Here is a 25622-nt window from a genome sequence, read left to right as displayed (position 1 = left end):
GAAGCAATCACAAAATTATGTAGGGCATAAGCTGAAGGCCTGAGATGAGTTTTCAAGAAGCCCCTTAGTTGTTTTTGTATGTTTGTTTGTTTGTTTTAACAGAAGGCTTGTTTTGTTTGCTTTTTTTTGGGCAACAGGAGTGGACTGGGTTTAGATGCAGTAGAAGAACGTGTAGTCAGGGCAGGGCTGACTGTGCAAAGGTGCCCACAGGGATTAAAATTTGTCTTGGAGCTGGGTTCTCCCTAAAGGTGATTCTTCACTGCTTTTAGAGGAGTTGAAATTACATTACTGAATCTGAATACTGAAACTTCATCAGGTTGTCCCAGTGGCCTGAGGCAGTACTGTTAGCAGCTGCTGTAGGAATTTGATCCCAAAATGTGATGGGAACAGTCGTAGTGGACTCACCCTGGCTCACGGCAGTCTGCAGATGACTGGGCTGGGGGAAACTCTTTTAGGCGTTTGCACAACTGAGGAGGCTCATTGAAAGCTGGCACAGTGATCTAAGTACAGAAGTTCCTGCCAGACTTTATTTTTATATACTGGAATGATTTATCAGGTTAGGTAGCATCCTTCTCTGTCACTCCTTCGGCAATTTGCATTGGAATCTGCTTTAAGATATGAGAAAACCAAATTGCTGTGAAGTAAAGCAGAGTTTCAGCTGTACCTTATCAGCTACTCCAGAGGAAAATGCCCATGGCATGATGGAGTCTGTGCTAAACGTGAGGCAATTCATATTCCCATGAAAACCTCACAGGGGATGTGCAGGCTTAAAACGAAGCAGCAAACATTTTGGTTTCTCTTGCCTACTGGCAGTAAGCCAGAGCATGCTCTGGAGAACGGGAGGGGTGTCTTTCTGCCTTCCCGTCCCTGGGAAGAACTGTACAAAGGCTTCTCTATTGCTTGACGAGTGAGTGGTCCAACCATTGGGCTATTACCCCAAGCTTGCACAGCATCCTCCTGCCTTAGGGGATGAGCATGGTACTTGAGGAGCTTAGTCCTACCAAGTCTGTGTGAGTGGAGTCCTGCACTGATCACAATTTACGTTTGGACACCTCAGATCGGTCCACATAATGCTTGGGGTGTGTACATGCTTTATTGGAGTGTCCTGTTACGTCTTGTTTCTAGTAATGTATTTTTTTATATACATATATATTTGTTACATAAAGTTTTTTGACAGATGAGCTATGGAAGCTATCAGCGTGATCCACACAAATGTTTCTGTCAAAGGGTAAGTTGTCCGAGACTGCCATCTACTGAGTTATATGCAGTAGTGCTGATGCACACAGCAGGGGCCAGCACTTTGCAGCACTGTTTTTTCTCAGTGCACGTCTTAATGCGAGCATGCACAGGGACCCCTATAAAACAAAAGGCAGAGCTCTCCGTGAAACTCAGCAACCACACCAGAGTATTAGAACGGCAGCTCAAAGCATGGTTCCTAGAGAAATGGAGCTAGTAGCTCATTTTCCCTGGGGACTGGTCTCTGCTCTGGTTTTGCTTCAACATCTACATTTGATGAAGTTTTCCTGCCACAGCGACAGCTGACACCTGATGATGCCCTTTTCTTTTGCACAAGTGACAGTCACTTCACAGCAGAGTAAAGCAGATGTAAAATACAATCAGACTGAGGTATTTTAAACTCACTCCACTGTCACTGAAATAATTCTGAAAGCAGTAAAGCAGTGGAAAGTCAACTTTCCCTTTTACTCATAGCAGTTAGACAGAATGTTACTAGTCTGAAGGGGCTGGAAATAGATTTTGCTCAAATGAGCTGGGCTTCAGGTTTGGGGAGACTGAATTCACAATGGGTTCAAAGGCTAATATAATGTACCATCACACCTGGAAAAGGTTAGAGAAAAAAGCTGGATGAAATGCTTCTGCCCAGATAATAAAGGAAATGATGAGAGCTGGAGGTTTTCAAATGGTAAGATAGTTCAAACCTGGTTTCAGATTTGTGTGCTAAGGGTGTAACGATATCTTTGGCTGTATTTGCTACCGTCTAGAGCAGATTTTCTTTTCAGAACACTCATCAACCACTGCTGGAAGCTGTTCAGGTCCATTAATAAAAAAAAAAACAACAACAAAATATGGGTGTATTTTTTTTTGTCAGTGACAGGCATTTAGCATTTTGGCACCAGCCAGAAGGGGAGGAGGAAGAAAAAAAAAGTGTGAGAGAGACAGGAGGGGCTGCTATGTGATGCCCTGGGTTTGAGGCTTGGTACATAGTGTTCCACAAGAGGGGACTCTTCCATGTTAAAAAAAAATGGCATGTCTAAAAATCCAACCAACCAACCAAAAAAAAACTAGGGATCCTGGCTTCCTTAGCTGCTTTGGCCCTACCTCTTCCACTCATACCCTTTCCTGCAGCTAGAAGGAGCTTACTCTGAGGACGAGCACATTTCAGGTGCAGCCTTTGGAGAAGGGTAGAGCTTAGCCTTGGTAAGTAGCTCAATGCTACGTGGCCCCACTGCTGGACTGTCACAGTGAGAGCTGAGACCTCCCAGAAGCACCAAAACATGCTGAACTAGGAGACTTCTGTTCATTTCCCAGCCCCTGTGACTGTTCAGTGTCAATGTATTTAAAAGGTGTAAGAGCAGCAGACTAGACTGCGAGGTATCACTTATCTTGCTAAAGGAGATACTTCCAAAGCTGCTGCAGCACAGGGCTTCTATGCGGTTTCTTAGGTCTGAAGTTTCTTGTTCAACTTTAGTGAAAAACAGTTGCTACCAAAATGTATTTTATTTTAACAGGATAGTTAAGAGTGCTATAGATATCCCCAATTAACATTTCCATTTTCTCTTGCAGTCACACAAAGTCATCTTGCTTCCATCTATCATTGATCAGAGGCCAGGAAATCTTAGTTCAAGGTCTGTGAGAAACTGATTTTTACAAAAAAGAGACATGTCTAACTAAAGATCTCTGCCAATCCAATACAGTACAAACAATCTGTGGTTAACCAAGTTAGGAACACCAGAATCATTTTATGCCAGGTAGAGCAGGTGGTGTTAAAATTCCTCTTCAGCTTGTTTGGATCGAGAACACTTCAGTTCCAGCAGTCTCTGCACCGTGTCCGCAATTGTACGCTCACCATGCACCTTGTTATCTCTGGTACGGATGTTAACTGTTCCGCTGGCCTTCTCCTTCTCACCAACAACTAGAAACAACCAAGATGCAAAGGAATGAACTTAACTTTTAACGATCTATACTGCCTATGAATTCCCTTAAAACACAGGCATGTTAAACAAGCCTTCTAAAAAGCATACAACACAACACCATGAAATCCTTGTTTGCCCTCCTCCCAGCTCCCCTAACTTAGATCTGTGAGAGCTAATAGCCTTGTAGTAGCCTAGTTTTAGTATATGGTAAATAGCAATTTAGCAAAATATGAGTAAAGAAAAGAGTAAACTGCATAAGCCAGTAAGAAGACCCACATAGTTGAAATGAAAAATAAATGTAGGAGTATTCTATGGGCAAAGGCTAGAAACACAGCTTGACTGTAAATAATCAAGAGCTATTTGTTTGCTTACAGAAACAAGACAGCTTACTGGCAAAGCCCAAAGCAATTTATTTAAATTAAGCATTGATAGATACCAAGACCGTATCTGTATGTCTCATTACTAATAAAAATTTATGTAATCTACTTGCAGGTAGCTATGAGAAATTGCATTTCTATACTTAGTGGGAGATTGCTCATCTGCAGATATTTGACAACTTTTGGAAACAGCCTCTGAACATAAGTTAGGTGAGATTTTTTCTTCCTGGTAGGCTGACCATTTGTTTGTGGTCTTCAAGGTAAAATGTGGTTGCATCTTATCTGTATCATATGCTTAAAGTTTTAAATAACAGAAGAACTTTATTCATGATTCTGTAAATTATGGTGAGAGTAGAGTTTCTCTCTGATAGACTCCTTCAACTTTCACGGTTTGCCCACAGATGTAAGGTCAATGCTAGAGCTCAAGTTAAGTACATGACTTTGGTGCTGCTTCAAATCATGTGCTTCGGGGTCAGTTTCTAATTGTCCCTGCATCACCTTTTCTTGCAAGTCTCCTCAGAGCTCAGAAATGCACCGCAGCTGAATGAAGTAAACTTAGGGTACTACTTTTACAATTGAAATGAGAGCATAAATTACTTGGGGGGAACAAGAAGGGGAAGGAATAATTCACAATCACAATTAACAATCTGAGTGACAAGTGACAGTAGATTTAATGTGTCCACACCGCTGATCAGAAAACAGCAAAGAACTTTTTCTAAAGCATAAGCAATGCCTTGGGCCACACAACAGGGACCTCCTTTCACTAACAGCTGTACATGCAAGGGCTGCCCATCAGGTATACACGGGAGGCTATCTGCAAGGGAGAGTCTAAAGGAGCAAAGTGAGTTAAACACTACCACCTGCTCAGAGCACCTGTCTGAAAAAGTCAGACAGAGTAAGGTAACAAATTCACTATACATTACCCAGAATGAAGTTATACTGTGCAAGCTGAGCATTTCTGATCTTCTTGTTCAGTGTGCACCCAGGATCTACATCGATATCTGCCATTAACCCAGCATCATGGAATTGCTGTCTGACCTAGGGAAAAAGTATTTAAACTGTCACAATGGGATAAATTGTGATGATGAACTATTTGTGACCTGTAGAGTTAAGCCAGTCAAGCTTATCTGACCTCCACTAAACCAAAGACATTGTCATTGGCTTGAGCCTTGGCGATGAGCCTACTTCAAAGAACAAAACAAGGCCTGCTATCATACAAGTACACACACATTAAATCAGTGAGCAGTGATGTCAATACCTAATGTTCCGGGCTGAACGGTTACTCTGGTTTGATACTGTAAATGGTAGCACTGTGGTGGGGCTTTCAATTAGAAGATTTATTTTTTTTTTTAGTTCCTAATTTTGCAGGCTTATTTATGTATCATGGGCTTGAAAGAAATACAGAAAAACATCTGCTGAATGCTAAAGATAAGACCTATCTTTATCTTTCTTACTGCTCTGCAGGATAGATATGGCTGCAGTAGACTGGAACTTGAAGTGTAAGATAATTTTTCCCTCTAGCTGAAAATCTGAGCTTTCCAATAGTAAAAACCTCACAAAGATAAGTATTTGATGTTTGGGCACCCAAAATCTATTTTAGTATCTCTTTAAAATCCTTCTAAAACTTCAGCAGCTTATTATCATTATAATATATACAAGTGATACAATGTAATACACAAAGACTTATAATATTTATCTCAGAAAAATACTATTAATTATTAATGACTGAGTATCTCAACTAAATACAGCATTTCTGAAACTGGGAAAAAAAAAATCCCCAAAAAATATACTTCACCTTTTGAGCATATTCATCACACGTTGGTCCTACTGGTACCACCATTACCTGCTGTGGGGACAGCCAGAGTGGCCTTCAATAAACAAAAAAAGTTATATAGCTTTTAGTATTTTTCAGTACGGAAAATGCTGTTAACAGATGAGACTAAAATCTGCATGAGAGATTCATTAAGCCAGAAGCTTAGATTGCGTTGAGATGTGATGACAGCCCTATGCTCCAGTTACAGCTTACCTTCCAAAAAACTTGAGCGTCTAAAAGAATTGCAGTGTGGGCAAAAGTACTTTTTGACCTGAGGATTCAAGCTGTGTTTTACAACAGACAGCAACTCATAACTGACTTGCTGATCTTGCTACTAACTAATCATGGGAAAATATTTAATTGTTGAGCCTTGTTATAGTCAGAGGGGTCATCCCCATCAGGTTGTATACATGTTCCTGATGTTCTATACATCAGGTTTCCAGGCTGCATTAAAAAAGGGGCGGCCAGGAGGGAAAGGGAGATGATTGTCCCCCTCTACTCTGCTCTTGTGAGACCCCACCTGGAATACTGCGTGCAGGCCTGGGGCCCCCAGCACAAGAAGGATGTGAGCTCTTGGAACGGGTCCAGAGAAGGGCCACTAAGATGATCAGAGGGCTGGAGCACCTCTCCTATGAAGAAAGGTTGAAGGAACTGGGCTTGTTTAGCTTGGAGAAGAGAAGGCTCCAGGGAGACCACATTGTGGCCTTCCAGTACTTGAGGGGAGCGTATAAACAGGAGGGGGAACGCCTGTTTACATGTGTTGGTAGTAAGAGGACAAGGGGGAATGGTTTTAAACTAAGACAGGGGAGATTTAGGTTAGAAATTAGGAGAAAGTTTTTTACTCAGAGGGTGCTGAGGCACTGGAACAGGTTGCCCAGGGAGGTTGTGGATGCCCCATCCCTGGAGGCATTCAAGGCCAGGCTGGATGTGGCTCTGGGCAGCCTGCTCTAGTGGTTGGCAACCCTGCCCAAAGCTGGGGGGGGGTGAAACTAGATGATCTTTGAAGTCCTTTTCAACCCAGGCCATTCTATGATTCTGTGATTCTATACCGCAGCAGATACAGGAGATTACCATGACTCTCTGCTGTGTGGCACAGCTGGAAGAGCAAGGTGAGAGATACACACCTCAGACAGATGAGCTGTATGCTGCACATGCAAGAGTGGTATCACGTGGAGGCTACAAAATGTAGAATTATTTAATACCTGAAGAAAGGGGTTCAGAAGGAAGTGTCTTGTGGTATACCTATAGCATGCCTCTGTAGCAGGGAAATAAAATGAACCCTCTTGACTCTTGTATGCTAATTTATCCTCCATTTAAAAGTGTTTGGCCAAAATCTACTTTCCACTGTTACCATTTGCCTCCATAGTTTTCAGTTAGAATGGCGATCATTCTCTCCACAGATCCCAGGATAGCCCGGTGAATGATAACCGGTCTTGTCTTGTCATTACCATCATGGCTGTGAATAAAGTTAGTTACACATATAAGTGTTGGAAAAATTAAATTATACAGCAGTTAAGATCCCCAGCCTCTGCACTTACCTGACAAAGGTAAGGTTAAATCTGACTGGCAGCTGGAAGTCTAGCTGGATTGTAGCACATTGGTGGTAGCGGCCGATGGCATCTTTAATCTGAATGTCAATCTTAGGAAACAAAAGATTGAAACTTTGTAAGAGTTTATGATACAAGCATGTCACTCTGAAAGCAAACTCTCTGTTTTAAGACAGAAGCTTTTACTCATATAGTAGAGGATCTATGTATGTTTTTTGACAACATACTTTCACTTCAGCCTATGTTTTAAAATGATTTGCAGGTTCTGATGCAAACAGCATTAGAACTAAAAACAAGGTAAGCAGGTGGAGAGACATTACTTCACGGTGGACTATATTGAATACCTCAATATTTTCTGTGAGTTTGCTTTGTTTTTCATGGGACTTTCATGAGTCTTTTAACTGAGTAAATTCAGCAGTACGTCAAGGGAGGGTGTGCAGTTGTGGGTGTTGGCTCAGAACTCAGCAATTATCACCAAAAATCCTGGACACAGGATACACACCCTGTTGTTAGGTAGTCCACTTACCAACAAGGATCTTAGTGACAATTGGTCTGCATGTGAACATCTACAGTAAAGACTGTTCTATCTATTGCACCTTATACTTTAATCCTGGATACACTAATGATAGAAGTTAGACAAGTAGACAGCTAGAAAACAGTTAATTTATAGTATTTGAACCTTACTTATTTAGTGAGTTGCCCTCTTTTTCATCATTTTACTGGTCTGGCTATATGTTGGGGCTGTTTACCTTATTTTAACTTACGTACCAAATGAACAGATCACTGTTTTACTCACAGAAGCAATAAGTGTCTTTCAAAAGTAATTTAGCTAAATAACTCATCAAAAATTTTGCATTCAGAAGCCAGTTTATCATAGTTCAGCTACTCACCAAAGAGTTTCTATCCAAATAAGTCATTACCAATCATCTTTAATTCCAAATCATCCACTTAGAGAGTAGGAAAAAAAATATTCCAAGTTGGTTTAAAGGTTCCCTGGATATAGAGCTTCACTTAACAATGCAACTTTAACCAGTTTCCATTAAAATCATTGCAAAAAGCTACATATTTGCTCACTTTACTTTAGCTAGTGTATTAGGAGCAAATGTAGGGCTCACAAAGTGTCCTTGTGGATATTTGCCTCCTTTCAAATGAACTGAGGAAGTTACTAAATCTTGTTTGCATTTCAAGTTATGATTAGCTGTTACAACACATTCCACCTACAACCTATAAAGTGAAATTGATTCAATTAGCATACAGAGAAAAAAAAACAGAACTAGTTTACTAGACTGATTATAAAGCTAAATAAAAGTTACATCTATTGGGGAAATATTTACAAGCAACTTTGTAAGGTTCTGTGTCCTTATGCTCAAATATATCAAAATTTCTGGAAAGTTCTACTTAATCTGTGCAAACAGGAAGCAGAGCAAAGCAAAGAGCTTCCTGAGGAGGAAGCTCTTAAAGAGATGCAAAACCAGTGCAAGGGTCTTTATTAATAACAAAACTCACTAGCAAAACTCAGCACAGCTACAGCTACAAAACCATGCCAACAAATGAAAGATTTTTTTTTCCAGAAATCTGTTTAATAAACAATGTTAAGGTTATTATTGTTTTTCTCTTTTTTTTTTTTTTTTTTTTTTTGTAAATATGAAGACAGGGTTAGGATTTCCTTTTTGCTTGCTTTCTACAAGATTATTGCATTAGGATTCACTGATCACCAAAAGGATTACTTGTAATGCAGCAATTGCTTTGGTTATACTAATCCAACACTGCCACCTCCTGTTTACATCTCCCACTAAGCTACTCAGCTCTGCTTAAGCAGCAAATAGTTTGTGTGTAAACTGGGTTTGATTAATTAAACGAGTATTAAAGCTACGTAAAAAAAATAAAAATCACAGAATACTTTCCCTCTGTCAAGTAAGTCAAGAGTTTATGTAGCTGGGAAAACAGACAATTCTAGCCAAACAGCACCATAAAATATTAAATAACTATATAAAACAAAACAAACACAAAAACAAACAACAACAAAAACTTTCCCTTCCTACTCAACAAGTCCAAGTGCAGGGTGCTGTACCTGGGTCAGGGCAATTCCAGACACGAGCACAGACTGGGAGAAGAACCCACTGAGAGCAGCCCTGCAGAGAAGGACTCGGGGGTTCTGGTGGATGAAAGGCTCAGCATGAGCCAGCAGTGTGTGCCTGCAGCCCAGAAGGCCAACTGCGTCCTGGGCTGCACCAGCAGAGGTGTGGGCAGCAGGTGGAGGGAGGGGATGCTCTGCTCTGCCCTCTGCTCTGCCCTTGTGAGGCCCCACCTGCAGTGCTGCGTCCAGGGCTGGGGCCCCCAGCACAAGAAGGATGTGGGGCTGTTAGAGCGGGTCCAGGGGAGGGCCACAAAGATGCTCAGAGGGCTGGAGCAATTCTCCAGTGAAGACAGGCTGAGAGAGAGAAGAGAAGGCTCCAGGAAGACCTCACTGAGACATTTCAGTACTTAAAGGGGTCTTATAAGAAGGATGAAGAGAGATTCTTTACTCAGATGGATAATGATAGATCAAGGGGGTACGGCTTTAAACTAAAAGAGGGTAGGTATAGGTAAGATGTGAGGAGGAAATTCTTCACTGTAAGGGTGGTGAGGCCCTGGCACAGGCTGCCCAGAGAAGCTGTGGATGCCCCATCCCTGGAGTTGTTCAAGGCCAGGCTGGATGGGGCTTTGGACAACCTGATCTGGTGGGAGGTGTCCCTGCCCATGGCAGGGGGTTGGAACTAGATTTAAGGCCCCATCCAACCCGAGCCATTCTATGATTCTATGATCCAAGCCTTGCACTTGTAAAGCCAACAATCTCAGTTTGTACCAATTTCTCACTTTAAGAATCAGTTTTGTTCTGTATCCTCCAGCCAAAACTAAATAGCACCAATGCTTTAAAAAGACATACTGACACTGAAAAATTTAGCTACTGCATTACATTGGAAGGGAATGTACAGAATAAGTAGAAAATAAAAGCTGTCTTTACCAAGAAGATCATGAACAAAACCCAAGAGCACCACCATAGTATTTTCTTCCCCTTTCTCATAATAAGATATAAAAAAAAATGTGTTAACAGCACTGTGTCCATCTGTATTTATATAATTAACTGAAAGCAGAATTCCTTTTTCTTGGTCAGGTATTTATGAAGTTGCCTGGCAAACACTCTGCACAAATAGATGCCTAACACTCGTCTTTCTGGAGATATCTGCTGTTAGAATGATTTTATGAAGACAAAGACTTCCATGTTTTCCTGCTCCTCTGACGTACTGAGAAGAACAGTATTTGCATGCTACCCCCACCACTAAGATTGCAGTGGCACGAATGGAAAGCAAGGAATTGTATAAGCTTTTGTCTACCTCATTGTCCTGGTTTCAGCATCAACCAGGACACTCATCCAAACAGAATTAAAAGCTTCATCCAGCTAGAAGTCCATTGCAACATACTAACCTTAGGTCCATAGAAAGCTCCATCGCCAGGGTTCAACTCCCACTTCTCACCAAAGTCATTCAGGCTGTTTTCCAGTTGCTAGAGTTAAAGGACATATACACTTAAGTGTTTCTCATTTGTTTCCATGTTACAGCATCAGGTCAGCCTGCTGCTACAGACATCTAACACTACCAGACTTAAAGTATTTCCCCATAACTATTGCAACACATTCCTATCCACCTCATTACTTTTCTGAAAAAAGGTGAGTTTTGGAAGAGTCCCAGCTAAAATAAATAAGTTTAAATAATTTACTCCAAACTTAAACAAAGCTGATGTATATATTTTGGTAGAGGTCAAACATGCAGCATTAGCTAAGATGCAAGAACTTTTTATGATAGATTCAAAGTTTGTAAATCTTGAGAGAGAATCCATCCCTTGTACATATAGTGTCTGTTCTTGCCCTGTCTTCTGCTAACCTCTGAATCTGCAAGGGCTAACACTTTAATCGTGAAAACAGCCAGTTTTTTGGAAGACTGTTCAGTCTTATTATATATACCGGGGCTGCCAGAATTGGTTCTCTTCATCTTCCCTCTCCCCTCCCCCCCCTTCAAATTTTCAATCAATTGAAAAAAAAGGAGACATAATTTGATTGTGACATGGAGATCACTTTTGCATGGAAAATAATGATAGGCATGTAGTGAATAAGAAAGCTACTGCTAGTACTCAGATGGAATTGAAGGGTGTTATTAAGTTACATTTCTCAGGTAACAGGCTGCAACTGTTACCTCCCAGAAGGCAGTATGTCCTTACAGGACTTCCAGCTGCAACCTCGTTTTCATATCGAAAATTAATAAAATTATTTACCTTTTCAGCTTCATTCCACACTTTGATATCTCCCAGGTACTTTTCAGGACGAGTGGAGAGATTCAGTTTAAAGGAAAATCCAAAGACATCATACACAGAACGCAAGAACTGCAGACAGCTCTTTATCTCCTCTTCAATCTTCATAAGAACGGAAATAAAGTCTCAACTATAGAAAATTCAACTATTCTGATTTTATTACCCAATTTCATTTAACAGCAACCCATACCTGCTCCATAGCACAGAATATGTGAGCATCGTCCTGCTGGAACCGACGTACTCGAGTGAGTCCTGTGAGAGCTCCTGACAGTTCATTGCGATGCAGAACACCAAAATCTGCCAACCGTAATGGCAGCTCACGCCATGATCTTGGACGATGATCAAACATAAGGCTGAAGGAAAAAGTTTATTACTTGAATAACAGGCATTACTAAATGCCCATGATGTCAGTGATGTAACCTGAACACAGTCATTTACAACTATTTTTTTCAGTGAAAAAAAACAAAACCACAAAACCCAGGTACTCTGTTATAGCTGATATGCTTCCCCCACTTCACACAAAGAAGGTAACAGCTCCTGAACTGAGCATTAAAACCTGAATGACTAAATTGCAGCAAAATTGACAATGCTCTGGTAGCTGGTTTAGCTATCCAGAGTTCTTAGCACCAAGGTAAGCTTCAGTTCTAAAACACAACCACTGTAATAATGGAAAAATGACATTTCTCAGGGTCTCAATAGAGAGAGCTCATAGGCACCAAGACTCATAACTACAACGCTCCTGAAAACGTCAAATATGAGTGCCTTAAGATGGCTATCTGTACAATTAAGCAGAAAAGGAAAACTGTGTTGTGTTTTTTTTTTTTTTTTAATCAATCTTTGATAAATTGTATTTGCTGCTATGTGTATTTACCAGTGTCCTGGACAGTTCATAGGCTTCAGAGCAAAGATTTCTTTCTCTACTTCAAAGGAAAACATGTTGTCGCTGTAATGCTGCCAGTGCCCTGAAGTCGTCCATAGTTTGCTGTTGAAAATATTTGGAGTGACAACCTCCTGGAATCCACGTTTTCGATACTCACTCTAAAACAGACCCAGTACATAAAATAATTAATAAGCAAACAAAAGTAATGGTATGCAGCCCTTGATCTGCAGCCATAAAAACATGGAAGTGCTGCCTTATTGAAGTCCGTGACTCAAGAAAATAAATAAAGAAAAACAAGATGGAGATTGCAGGATACCTTCCTTCCACCAGCACCACCCTTCCCCCAAACAACTCTGAGCAAGAAGAACAAGTTCCCTCCCAGCAAGCAAAGCAGCAGTCTCTCATTAATCAATGACACTTGGTAGTACATCTCAGCGCAAACATAAAGTAACAAGACACAGATTTTTATGTATTGCAACAGGTAGATCAGGATTTTTTTTTTCATTTTTATAACAAATAACTCTACAAGGTCAAGTTAGATACATTTATCAAATCAAACCAACATGGATTTGTGGAACGACTGTACTGTGAGTTTAGCTGTACTTTTAGTTGTCAAAGAATCCATACTACAGATTATCATTATCACTGCTTTAACTGCAGGTTAATAAACTTTTAATAAAAACATAACTCAGCAGAGATTGTTAAAAGACCAACTCTAAACAGGTTTCTTTAGTACCATGGCTTACAGAACTAGGATATTGAACAGCCCTTCAATTCAACTCAATTTATCCTATTACACTGTTGTATACTGTTACACATTTTTCTAAAGCAATTTCTTCTAAAGATTTCCAAAAGACATTACTTACCCGGATGAATTCAATTAATGTGTTATATATGTAAGCTCCTTTTGGCAGGAAAAAACAACTACCAGGGCTGAGTTCATGAAAGAAAAACAGTTCTTGGTCCTGCAGAAAAATAATATTTGGAAAAAAAATTAGTAGTTGTACAGCCATTTTTTTCACTGAATATTCACAAATTAATTGCTACTGACTGGGCATCACCAAAGTTAAAAAAAATAAATAAATAAAAAATCTTCATATTGAGAACAAGCTGTAGCAACCCAGGTAGGAATGAGCATTGCCTACAGACTGAAGTGGCATGTTTTGCATGCCAAAGCATTCAGGTAATGTACTGTTTAATCTGTGGACGAAGGATATTATGTTTAAAGAGAGAAATCTCTAAAGATAAGTTGCTTACTTTAGGACTTTTGATGCTCTTCGACGGAAAAGCAGCTGGCTTTGAAACTTGACTGAAAATACTGACATGTCACATCTTGGTTGTGGCAGTCAAGTGCTGTCTTTGAGATGCTTCTAGTTATGAGGTCATGTATACAGTGTGTTTGTGAAATACATTACCAGACAGACTGTCTCACCCGCCCAATTTTTCTGTGATCTCTGCTTTTAGCCTCCTCCTGGAACTTCTCCCACTCCTTCAGCATTTTTGCATCTGGGAATGAAATTCCATAAATGCGCTGGAGTGATTCCATATCAGCCTTGCCTTCCCAATAGGTAGAGGAATTCTGCATGCAAAAAAATAAATGAAATGATGAATAAAAGGAGTAGCCTCCACATTTTACTACTACCGCCTGTTGTGAAAAGGCATGCAATCATTAACAAACCTCTATACATAACGTAGAGTAACTATGGCACAAGGAGAGTTTTAATCATAAATACATAGCACTGATGAGAAAAGCACACAAAGAAGAGACAAATAGAATATGTAAAAATGTTTTTGAGCTCTACTTAGGTCTTTTTTTCTTTTATAGCCCACTGTCTCTCTCTGTAGCCATCTATTCCAAATGAACTTTTCACCCTTGGCTGTAACCACCAGCTGAGCAAAAACTAAAAACTCTAGCTGATACAGTTTAACCAAGAATTAAGCCAGACTCATTTTCTGATCTGTGCTAGAAGTGCACGCCCTGGCCACCTAGTTGGTCTTCGCACCACATGAACATCATTCTTGTAGCACACAACCCTTCACTAATTGGTTAAATTGAATTTGTGGCCAGGCTATCCACTTTGCATTACATTCTTGGGTAATGTGCTGTCATATTGCCCAAAGACAGCAACATGCTTTCAAACGAACACATTTTTCTAAGGTAGTTTCGGCCCTTACCTTATGAATTTTTATGGTCTTTATCTTGCCAGTATGTCTGACATGAGGCCCTCTGCATAGATCTATCAAGGGGCCACACCTAAGAACAGGAAAACATTCATTTAGTATATTTCCTCCTAGCAAGTTTTATCCAGTAATATTATTATGCATGTATAATCACCTGTATACTGTTGTGGTTGGAGTATTGACCTTCTCATTCAGGATGCGACACTTAAATTTGTTATACTAAGAAAAAAAAACAAACACCATACATATTTGTTAACTCCTTGTTAAGCAGTAAGGCTGACAAGCAGTTTAAACTATTTGCAAACCTGATGCTATACTACATCACAAGAGGATTATGCAAGATAGCTGTATAGTATTGGTGCTCCAGTCAAGAAGAGTAGCAGGCTGCCCAGAGAGCAGCTTGTTCAGTCTCCATACTTACAAGTTTTAAACCTCCAAGTCCATTTGGAACCCAAATGGACAAAGCCCCAGGAAACCTGGTCGACACTGCCCTGTGCATGAGATTGAACTGAAGACCTGCTGAGGCCTTTTCCAACCTGAATAATACTATGAGTCTCCTGATGTTTTAGTAGTGAAAACTGAGTATCTCTGAATGCCAGAGAATTATTTACAGCTAGGTACAAAAGAGAAAGATCAGCTTTTATTGTTGCTTGGAGCTTCCCAGAAGTCTTTATTCTTAAAAAAAAAAATAAAAATGTTGTATGAAGCTTACTGAGAGCATCACAAATGCAGCTGTAGCATCACCATGGCATTTTACTACAGCCAATATAAAACAGGCACATAACAGCACATGATCTGAATATAACTGCAAATTTACATCCATGTGAAATAAACGAGGAATGTGGATTCAAAAATATCACCAAGGTCACCCAGCAGAAGACCTACAATTCTTACAGTTGCAGAAAAACCTAATGCGTGTTCCTGAAAACTTAAATGATGCATTTGCTCATTTTTTTTTGGTTAAATATCACATATGAGTCTGTAGGAACACAACATCTCTAAAAATTAATTTGACAGACCTTCTACCACTAATAGAACACTTGGCTAACTGTGTGATGATAGTAACAATATTATAAAACAGCCTACCTTGAACATTTCAAGTAGTGTTTCCTTCTTAACTTCCAGTCTTTCAAAGGCTTGTTTTTCCTTCATGATCTTTTTGCATAACGTTTCCAAAGCAGAGAAATCATTACTTGATACACCCCTAAAATAAACACATGCAGAAGAACAAATCATTCTCACTTTCACTTGCAATTTCTGACCTGGTTGCATTGTACTGGTTTGTGGCTGGGACACACTGCAAAGAACAAACTCATCTTCAGCAGTGCAGATGACTTTGTTCCGGGAATAAGAAAATAACAGAAACCTTGCTCTGACTGCCATATCCCTACTCCTGAAAAAGAAAAAGAATATAAAACCTACCCTTCCTCAAGGAACATGTCGTAATAAAATCCATTTTCTATCGGTGGACCATAGCACAAACATCCACCGTAGATTCGCTCCATAGCTTCACCCATTATGTGAGCACTTGAGTGCCAGTATACCTATTGGAAGTGAAAAAGAGGGGTCAAGTATGAATATGCACGATGCAATTCTGAGTGGTTTAATTAAAAACTTTTTTTGAATGCTTGCTTTTAAGGGTACTTGATGCAGATCCCACATTAGAGCAGTCATCAGAAAAGCCCCAAAACACTCCCATCCTAAGCATCAACACTTCCAAAGAATAACACTGGAATATTGTTTTCTGCCTGGTAGCAAGTAATTCTTAGTTTCAGCCACTGTTGAAATGATTAAATTTTGCCCAGAAGTCAGGAAACTAACCCAACAACTTTTCTTCTTTACTGTTAACTTCAATTGATCAGCTCTGCTGATGTACAGCATAAAGGTGACAAGGTGCACTTTCAACATAAGGCTGTGGTCCTGCAAAGACTTTATGCATGGCAAGTCCTGCACTGATACAGAACAGTTCATAAAGTTAAAAACTGTGCTACATCTTGTAGTGCACTTGACGTTCTGATGAAATGAAACAAAATCTGCAAGGCTTCAGTCTGCTTTTATTTGCACGGATCAGAAGACATAAATATCACAAAAGCCATCATTTAGTCAGGATGAAAACCATAAGTTTGAATGCAAGACATCTGTGACGAGTTTGCAGCTTCTTGTACCAAATAACTTTTTCTAAAGACAGAATTAAAAAATTTGGCTAGATAATGGCTATCTACATTTAGCTGCATGAAGAGCCAAAATAAAGTATGTACTTCTGTATGTAAAACGAATAAGAGCAGCTTACTCAGCTCTTTTATGTCTGTAGACAGTACTTCTGTACTCAGCATTGCTTTTGCTGTCAAGCTAAAGAGGTCAGCTCAAAGGACCTACTTTATGTTAACATGAAGGTTGAAAATATAACAGACTTGGCATAAACTACAGCAAGTGCGAGCAGAATTGTCAACTAATACAAAGCAGAATGTACAGTATCTGCAGTATCAGCTGTGTATTTATCTACACAGCAAACCTTTTCTCTCCTCCTCCTCCTCCTTTGAGCACAGTAAAGATGCTAATAACTACTGGAGGCTGGGTTTAGTGAAAATCTAAAAGCAAACAATTTTAGTTAGACGATACTCACTGCTTGAGCCTCTTCATCTTCAAACTTGAGCAGCTCCAGGGTACAGTCCTCCTCCAAAGGACGGTCTAGATCCCAAACCATCTTGTTCACTTTAGCAATAACAGTGTTGTCAGCTAAGCCTTGACTAGAGAATAAATACATGGTATGTAATTATTTCAAATCAGAAGGTAGAAACAAGCCAGGTTTGCCCTCCATGTTGAGTAAGATTTTCATGAGTGCTCAGAGTGGTATAAATGCTGTAAACAAATTCCAAATGGAAGAGCAGTTTAGCCAGTCCTGAACATTTATGAAAATCCTATTCACATCTCTTCAGAGATGTAGGAGGAATTCTGCATTGTATACTAGACATCCATGCACTCATCAACGTATTTAAGTTAGAGGCAAAGTCCTAACCTGACTTCAAAATCCTACTGCAATAAAAAACAGAACATCTCTTTTAAAAATTATCAGATACCATTTCTAACGTAGTGACTTCACAGTTTTATCTCAAGTAGGCAAAAAAAATTCCTCGAGCCCAAAATCACAAAAGCAGAGAGGGTTCCAATAACATAACACGAAAAAATAATCAAAAAAAAGGTATTGCACCTCTAGGAATCACCCAGCTTTCATAATTTTGACTGTTAGGGTGGTCAGTATGCATTGTTCAAATCCTCCCCAAAGCACACTTGAGTCCTCCAAAGCTGTGCCATGCTCTTTTTGCCAGGTATTTCCCATGCAAGTAAAATTGCAGTTAAGCAAAACACTCTCATAATGTTACTGCACTCTAAAAATCAAGTGAAACATCACCCAAATCATCTTCCTTCCCCAGACGCATGCAAACTAATTCTGCATGTGCTAACATTAATGATCACAGGCATGACTTGCAGATGTAGATCTGTATAAAAATTAGTAAGTGTATCACAGAATAGAATCATACCTAATTCCACAAGCAATTTGATAAGGAGTTGTCTTCCAGGACTCAGCATCAACCTGCTTGCCATCAGGTAATGTAACTTTAATGGGTTTACTGTCATTAGCAGCTCTTTCTGCAAGGAGTGCATCATGTTCAGCTTTAAGTTTATTGTACATCTCTAAACGCTCATTGATAAATGCAGGCCAGGGATTTAGCTACATATCAAGAATAAAGAGAAAGAAAAATGCAATAGATTATTAGAGTACTCTAATATCACATTATGTCAAGAATATAAACAGAATGGATGTACTTTTCACAAGGAGCTATGTGACTATATCTATAGTTATATGTGTGCTATATCTAACAAGCAATCATTATCAGTAACTAATAACTATATAAGACTTCAGCTTAATAATTAGCACTTTGAAATGCACCGCTGTACAACTGTTTAATTAACTATAGATATGTTAACAAGCTACTACATAGTTTATTAAACCAGTGTTTAAATTGATTTATTAAACACTGGTTTAATAAACTACACAAGGACAAAAAAAAATCTGAAAAGAATGTAGAAGTTCACCATTAAAGTAGATTATTATTATGTGAGAAAACTCATGGAACACCTCTAGTCCAAGCCACCTGGAGAGGAAGTGACTCTGGTCTACGTGTCACATAAAAGATGTCAGGCTGTCAGCTTGCACATACCCCAGGTCGTACAGCTACAAGGCCAGCTCAGCTTAGTGCTGGCTAGCAGCTGGCCCTCATCGTTCACAGTCAGAGGGATGCATTTACTCATACCAACCCAAAACACGGAAGAGAGCACATCTTTTGAAGGCTTTAATCGCTGCTGAGATCTGCTGCCCACCTCCTGGTGCAAGTGGGGGGGCACAGCGAACAGCATCAGGAAGCAGCAACTGTGGAAATCTCAGCTGCTCCCCCATTACACTGATATAACTTGCTGTCAAAGGCAACAAAGCAACTTCAAGGCAAACTTTGCTTTAGTACGAAATAGTGGGGAAAGGCCTCACTGAAAGGATGGATAAAATAAGTCACAGGGATGCACCGCAGCAAGGCCAGCAGCACACAAAACCACGGGACTGCGTCTCTCAACACCCCACGACCCCAGGGCTGCTCACCTCCGTGCGCCCTTCATCGCCGGCCCCTTCCTTCGTTTTCTTCTTCCCGCAGTCTGCCTTTTTTTCACCCCCAGCATTCACCTAGGGAAGGCAAACACCGTTTCCTCACATGCCAGCAGCCGCTGCGAGCCGCCCCAACCCCACGCACCGAGGGGCACCCACTCCGCCGGCCTCTTTTATTGAACATCGTGCCAACCCCACCGCCTTTCCCCGGAGCTGGGGGGACAACACCGGGTCCACTTGATGGAAAAATTTCTTGGGGACAGCCCCGGCTTCCCCGCCAGCACCCGTCCTCCCTCCGGAGCGGCCGCCCCTCCCCAGACCTGCCGCGGGGACTGCCCGCCTCAGCGCAGTCCCCGGGAGCAGTGAGGGGGAGCCGGGGGAAGCCGGGGCAGGCGGACCCCGGTGCCCCCCTCGCCCCCAGCACGCTGCCGGGCCCACCTGGCCGTCAGCCCCCGCCATTGCCACCCGCCGAGCCAAGCCGGCACCGAGAGAGAGAGGGAGGAGCGGGAAGAGAAGGGAAGGACCCCGCGCAGGCGCCTCCCGGCACCGAAGCTGATGCAACCGGAGGCGGCTCCATAGAGCCGAGCCAATGGGGCCGGTGGGCAGCACCGGGCAGGGCTGAGACCGGCTGAACAGAGCCGAGCCGGGCCGAAGAAGGACGGGGACGCTGGGGCGTGCGGGCGGCGGGAGGGGGCCGTGGGGTGGCGGCTGGCTGGGGGTGCCCGCAGCTCAAAATGGCGGAGCTCCTGTCAGCAGCCCTCAGGGCGGGAAGCGGGGTCGGTGTCTCCGCGTTCCTGCTGCCCTCTCGCCGGCAGCCTCCCCCTCCAGCAGGGCGGCAGGACCGGGGAGGGAAGCACCCGATACACCTCCGGGGCTCCCCCAGCTGGGTGCTTTGGGGCTGACCCTTCTATCTGATCCCCAAAGCCGGAGAGAGTCACTCAAGGATGGATTAACAAATTATTCGGAGTGCTATTTGCAACGGAGACCAACAAAATCTAATTGAGCAATGTCCAATTTCCCACTAAAAAAAAAAAAAAGTGGAAGAGATTCTGAAGAAATTCAGTCATAACCTGGGCAGGAAGGTGCTGAATTGCTGAATGGAGGGTCAGACATGGACCGCAGGAGTCTGCTTCACTTAGCTCTGTCCTGAGGGCACTGACTTCTCTGAGAAACGGGCATAATATTCAGGCACAACTTTTTGCTCTTGTAACCTTCCTCCCCTTCTTTCCCTGGTGTTGTTTTTATGTAAAAATAAATAGTATTTCCATTTATGCTCTCATGGCAGCCATGGGCTCCCAGAGCAGTCGTATGTCTGGTTAAACTCAGCCAGTAGCTAAGTGACCTGGTTTAGGAAAGGCATTTGTTACAAAACTCCACATTTTAAAGACATCCAGGTATAGACGACTCCTTATTTGGAAGGGGCCTTTGAAGAGTCGAGACCAGAGGTCAGGCATACAGCTGGGCTTGGACCTTTGCCATCGGCAGGGTGCCTGACTCTACTGCCTCCTCGTGTACAAAGATGCTTGTAGTAGCAGCTTCCTCTTCATCTGCAACAATGCTTTGGGGTTTTCAAGTATTTCATTCAGTTAAAGTGTTCTTTGATGGATGTAAGAGCATCTCAGATTGTATGGCCTTAGGTGCTGTGAGAAAAAAGTTCAGAGAAGATAAGCAGTTTTGCATGGTTTTCTCATAGTGGTTATGTACGAGTGAGGGACGGTTGTGAGAACATGACCACATTACTCGATCACAAATGTAGGAGCCTAACAAGTAATGCAAATATTTTTTAAAATATTCAAAAGGGAAGGTTTAGTAAATATGAGTTTAAAGATGGAAACAGGTCTACAGAATAGACCTGAATAATTTGCTGTTTAAAAGTAAAACGTGCAGCATAAATACTGAGAGAAAAAAAATCTTAAACAGCTACAATTAATAATATATACAATGGTCTGTAGCAATACAGCGTTTAATAATACAGAGAAGATTTATTTTTAATACTAATTTTTAGATTTGCACTATCTTCTAAAACACTTTTTGTGGTGAAGAATTAGAACTGAATAAAAGAGAACACATTGCAAAACTTATAGGTAAATTATCTTATCCCTAAATGAACAAAAACCTGTACTGATACTGTTAAGGAGATGACAATAAAATGATTAAATATTTCAAAAGAGATTGGAAAAACTGTAGGAAAACTGTCCTTTTTTTTTCCAGAAGATGGCAGCAGCGAAACACGAAGCGCTGGAAAAAAAAATTACAGAGGATGCCCTGTTCACAACTCTCAGCTTTAGATAATGGGATTTATGGCATAGAACACAAAAACATGAATGAGTGTTTCCCTGGCTTTGCTCTTAAACAGAATAATCAAAGATGTTTGATTAGACTCAAGTGGATTCCAAGTCACTATAAATTAATTTCAGTGTGTTTCAGTGATTATCAACAGGTGAATGTCTGGATGTCTCTGCTTAGTTTGAAATTTGTTGGAAGAAATTGTTGGAGAGTTTGACTGGAATCATGTTATTTGGTTTATATTTTGTTTAGGAAAACTAAAAATAGCAGCCAATCAAGATAGAAACGAAGCATGAGAAGAGTGAAAGAGAATGAGAAACAAGTGAAAAGGTAAATGAAAATACAAGGAACAGAGGAAAGTGAAAGGGGTGCTTTTTGTAATAATATTTTACAGTCTGTAACATATGTACACCATCTACTTGCACTATCTTTTTAAAGATACCAATCTAATTTACGATACAGCACTGGCTTTTCTCTAAAGAAAAGTGTCTAGTTTTGTTTGTATTTGGTATACATTAAAGCAGTTCTATTCACTGTAGAGTTTTTCCTAACTTTGTATACTCCTAACTAATCTAAAAATCAAACATTATGAAAGCCACCCATTTACATCCAGGGTTTAAAATACATTATTAGAATCAAAGTCTAGCAGACTGCCAGAAGCCTACATCGAGGCAAGAGCTATCAGCCCTCATTAAAAAATAATGCAAACATGGGAATCTCAGTGTTGAGAATCAAAATCTTTTTGTGCAGTTTTCTGCTGTATTAATTTCACCTGGGCTGATTTAACAAAGCAGTAGACTTCTCGGAAGTCTAGTAGAGTGAGCATAGAAATGTGGATTCAGAAAGTTAATACTTGAAGTTAAAGGAAAATTTCAGAAAACTGTCATTAAATGTAGAATACCTGTGAAAATAATTGCAGTTCTGATTCAAATTGGCACATTCTAGGAAAACTGAATCAAAGCCTTTGCCTTTTGATATTTATTCAATTTTCATGGCTTTGTTTTAAAAAGAAAATAGGTATATTTTTAGGAGGATAAGAAAAAGACTGGTCTTTCATGCAATGGAGGGACACAGTTTTAACTTTGTCTCTATATCTAGGACAGCTTAATATACAACCACTGCAGTACATAGTCTAGTAGTCTTTATGGTGCCACAGGGTTTGCCTAAGTCTACTAAGCATTCTTCTACTTCTTCCAGAAGAGATGCTTCTTTGTGCTTCCCAGGGAGAAAATCCTTTCTGATAAGAGAAACCCCCACGCTGACCATTTGTAGACTGGAAGCATAGTCTATACAGTGACAGCTTGTCCCACCTGTGTCCCGGAATGCAGGTCCTCTTCAATTTTCCTGCTTGCCACTCTTTCTTCATACCTGCAGCTGGGGGGATAATGCTTTTAAATTACTCAGTACTGAAGGGAGATACAGATTCAGTTTGTTCTCTACCACCAGTTTTTTTTGTTTTTTGTTTGTTTGTTTGTTTGTTTGTTTTGTTTTTTAATAAAACACAGTAAAGTTGTATTTGGCCAAACAGAGACAGCATCCAGTTTCATAGTTACAGATACTAGGATCATATGTTAAAAACTTTAGGTGAAACTTAAAACCAGGGTTCACTCCTAAGATTACTTGGGCCTTTTAAACATGTGAGATGCCGGGTGATTTTTTTTTCTTTTTCTCTAATAAAAACTAGATTTGACCTTTTGCTTCTTTGTAACAAGCATACCAGTCATAACTCATGTCTCATGTTTCCCTTGTATCTCAGATTTAACTGAGATTTAACCGTACTTCAAATTTCACTTCACTTGGCTGAAGTTTTAGCATATATACAGTTGTCAACAATATTTTATCTCCCAGCATGAAAAGTAGTAGGTGTGCATTCAGTCAAACTCAGATCTTTCCTATTTTCTTTTCACAGAAATTGTGCATTTCATACTGTTAACCCAAATGACATATCCAGGATTAGGATACTTTTCCAAACGTTAACATTTACAATAAAATGTCACCTTCACAGTATCAGTAAAAAGATTTGCACTTTAAAATATTAAGGGAAAAAAAAAAAAGCAGTAAAACCATTTTTTGTTTTTCATTGAAAATTTTTTTTCACTACTGGTCTCAGAAAGAGATACACAGTCTACATTTGTATGGATTTGTGACTCACGCTCTGTTCTCCACTCTGAATCTTGTGAGTGGGCTGTGAGATGAAGATTCAGAGCTCCTGCCTTCCATTTCCTATTTTTTGGTGAAGGTAAGGCTTTGTCATTTAAACTAACAATTTAACTAGACTAAATCAGTTAAAAAGGCAAATAAGATGCTAGCATTGTTATACACTGAGGAAGAGGGATGATAAACTGTAAAAATTAAAATCACGTCTTTAACTATCTTTAATCACTACTTAAACTACTACAATGAACTGATGTAGAAAATCCAATTGGTATTTTTTTCCCCATATTTCTGGCTCTTGGACACATCCTTGGTTTTTGTAGCTAATTTTAAGTAACTTTTACCATAACTGAGAATCACCAAGTTATTCTACTACCAAAAACCTCTTTGGTCATATATGGAATTTTGCAGAAACTTATATGGTGATCTTTTTTGTCCGTAGCAAAAGATTTTGGAACATTATGTTTCATTTTAGTGTTCATTTCAGAATTTGAATTCTGAAAGAGTGGTTTAATCAATTAATAATTAGTTATTTTAACATATATATATATAATTGTAGGAATGGAATTCCAAATTCTGAAGGGTTTCTGTTTCCCATAGATGATGCTGATATTTTTTTTTCTAGAAAATAATATTTTCTATGCCTGTAACAGCAGACCATGGATATACTTCCATAATACCTGTACAATGAAAAGTTAAATTTAGTAGATTATGTCTACCATAAAAAACAATAAGCATGATCAGACATCCTTCCTGACACTCTTAACAGAATAAGTTGTGATTTGCATACCATGGACACCAAACTGTTCCTTTACCTACTGTATGAATCGCACAGAATTGTAGGGGTTGGAAGGGACCTCAAGAGATCATCGGGTCCAACCCCCCTGCCAAACCAGGTTCCCTAGAGCAGGCTGCCCAGGTAGGCGTCCAGACTGGCCTTGAATACCTCCAGAGAAGGAGACTCCACAACCTCCCCAGGCAGCCTGTTCCAGTGCTCCATCACCCTCACTGTGAAGAAGTTCTTTTGCATGTTGGTGCGGAACTTCCTGTGCTCTATCTTGTGGCCATTGCCCCTTGTCCTGTCCCCACAAACCACTGAAAGAAAGGTTGGCCAAACCCCTCTGGCTCCCACAGTTAAGATATTTGTAGACATTAATAAGATCCCCTCTCAGTCTTCTCCATGCTGAACAGACCCAGGTCCCTCAGCCTTTCCTCATAGGGAAGATGCTCCAGGCCCCGTATCATCTTTGTGGCCCTCCACTGGACTCTTTCCAGGAGAACCCTGTCTTTTTTGTACCGGGGAGCCCAGAACTGGGCACAGTACTCCAGGTGAGGCCTGACCAGGGCAGAGTAGAGGGGGAGGATCACCTCCCTTGACCTGCTGGCCACGCTCCTTTTAATGCACGCCACGATCCCATTGGCCTTCTTGGCCACCAGGGCACACTGCTGGCTCATGGCCAACCTGTTGTCCACCAGGACCCCCAGGTCCTTCTCCGCAGAGCTCCTCTCCAGCAGGTCGTCCCCCAGCCTGTACTGATACGTGCGGTTGTTCCTTCCCAGGTGCAGGACTCTACACTTGCTCTTATTAAACCTCATTTGGTTTCTTCCTGCCCATCTCTCAAGCCAGTCCAGGTCTCGCTGAATGGCAGCACAGCCTTCTGGCGTGTCAGCCACTCCTCCCAGCTTTGTGTCATCGGCGTACTTGCTGAGGGTAGACACTATTCCTTCATCAAGGTCGTCGATGAAGATGTTGAACAAGACCGGACCAAGCACCGACCCCTGGGGAACACTGCTAGTCACAGAAACTGAGCATGAGCAGTCATGAGCAGAGCCTCCGACAGCATGGCAGAGGCATGATGATGCAGCACATGGAGGAGTTTCATATATAACACAATTAGATGAAAGAAATGTGTTTCTAGAGTCATTCATTTGGTGCAATCCATAAACATCCATTTTCCAAACTCAGTTTCTTACCACAAGCAACCTCCATCATACTCCATAGCACTGGAAATGATCTCCAGCTACCAAAGAGCAAAGAATTCTTGCTTTAGCTTCTCCAGCACATGCTCTCTCAGAGGGTTTGGGGTGAAATGGCAGACAATGCAGGGAAAAGAGATGCTGAATTCTAAGTTTTTGTTTCCTTTCACCATATTTTTCATTGCAGTTATGACTTAATTTCACACATTTTCAGTATAATTTATTTTATTGGCAAAGTATGTCCTTGCTCTCTCTTT

General features: G+C 40.8%; 1 protein-coding gene and 1 long non-coding RNA gene across 3 annotated transcripts; one reads left to right on the top strand and one right to left on the bottom strand.

The window, feature by feature from the left end:
- Nucleotides 1-2717: 2717 nt before the first annotated feature.
- On the bottom strand, nucleotides 2718-19531 carry TARS1 (threonyl-tRNA synthetase 1). Its single transcript, XM_048051259.2, has 19 exons — nucleotides 19387-19531; nucleotides 18946-19026; nucleotides 17834-18024; nucleotides 16918-17041; nucleotides 15717-15838; nucleotides 15381-15498; nucleotides 14449-14513; nucleotides 14289-14367; nucleotides 13546-13692; nucleotides 12980-13078; nucleotides 12105-12271; nucleotides 11424-11586; nucleotides 11198-11335; nucleotides 10355-10432; nucleotides 6881-6981; nucleotides 6694-6798; nucleotides 5325-5397; nucleotides 4453-4567; nucleotides 2718-3151 (listed from the first exon to the last, which is right to left on the bottom strand). Exons 1-19 carry the CDS (start codon nucleotides 19405-19407, stop codon nucleotides 3003-3005), a joined length of 2136 nt encoding a protein of 711 aa, XP_047907216.1. The 5' UTR covers nucleotides 19408-19531; the 3' UTR covers nucleotides 2718-3002.
- Nucleotides 19532-20437: 906 nt separating this feature from the next.
- Nucleotides 20438-23824, top strand: LOC125180546 (uncharacterized). Of its 2 annotated transcripts, none has more exons than XR_007159164.2 (3): nucleotides 20438-21388; nucleotides 21487-21564; nucleotides 23345-23824. It is a non-coding gene; the product is annotated as an uncharacterized lncRNA (long non-coding RNA). The 2 variants fall into 2 exon arrangements; XR_007159165.2 differs by lacking the exon at nucleotides 23345-23824 and adding an exon at nucleotides 22432-22567.
- The last annotated feature ends 1798 nt before the right edge of the window (nucleotides 23825-25622 follow it).

The sequence above is a fragment of the Anser cygnoides genome, chromosome Z (genome assembly GCF_040182565.1).
Source record: "Anser cygnoides isolate HZ-2024a breed goose chromosome Z, Taihu_goose_T2T_genome, whole genome shotgun sequence".
Lineage (NCBI taxonomy): Eukaryota > Metazoa > Chordata > Aves > Anseriformes > Anatidae > Anser > Anser cygnoides.
Note: the sequence above shows the minus strand (reverse complement) of the source record. Positions and strands in the feature narration are given on the sequence as shown.

Excerpts from the sequence above, each read along its gene's own strand:
- TARS1 (XM_048051259.2), bottom strand. The coding sequence starts at position 19,407 with ATGGCGGGGGCTGACGGCCAG. Across the intron at positions 11,587-12,104 it reads ATGAACTGTCCAGGACACTG|CCTTATGTTTGATCATCGTC; the intron begins GTAAATACACAT and ends TTTTTCCTTCAG. Across the intron at positions 6,799-6,880 it reads TTTAACCTTACCTTTGTCAG|CCATGATGGTAATGACAAGA; the intron begins GTAAGTGCAGAG and ends CTTTATTCACAG.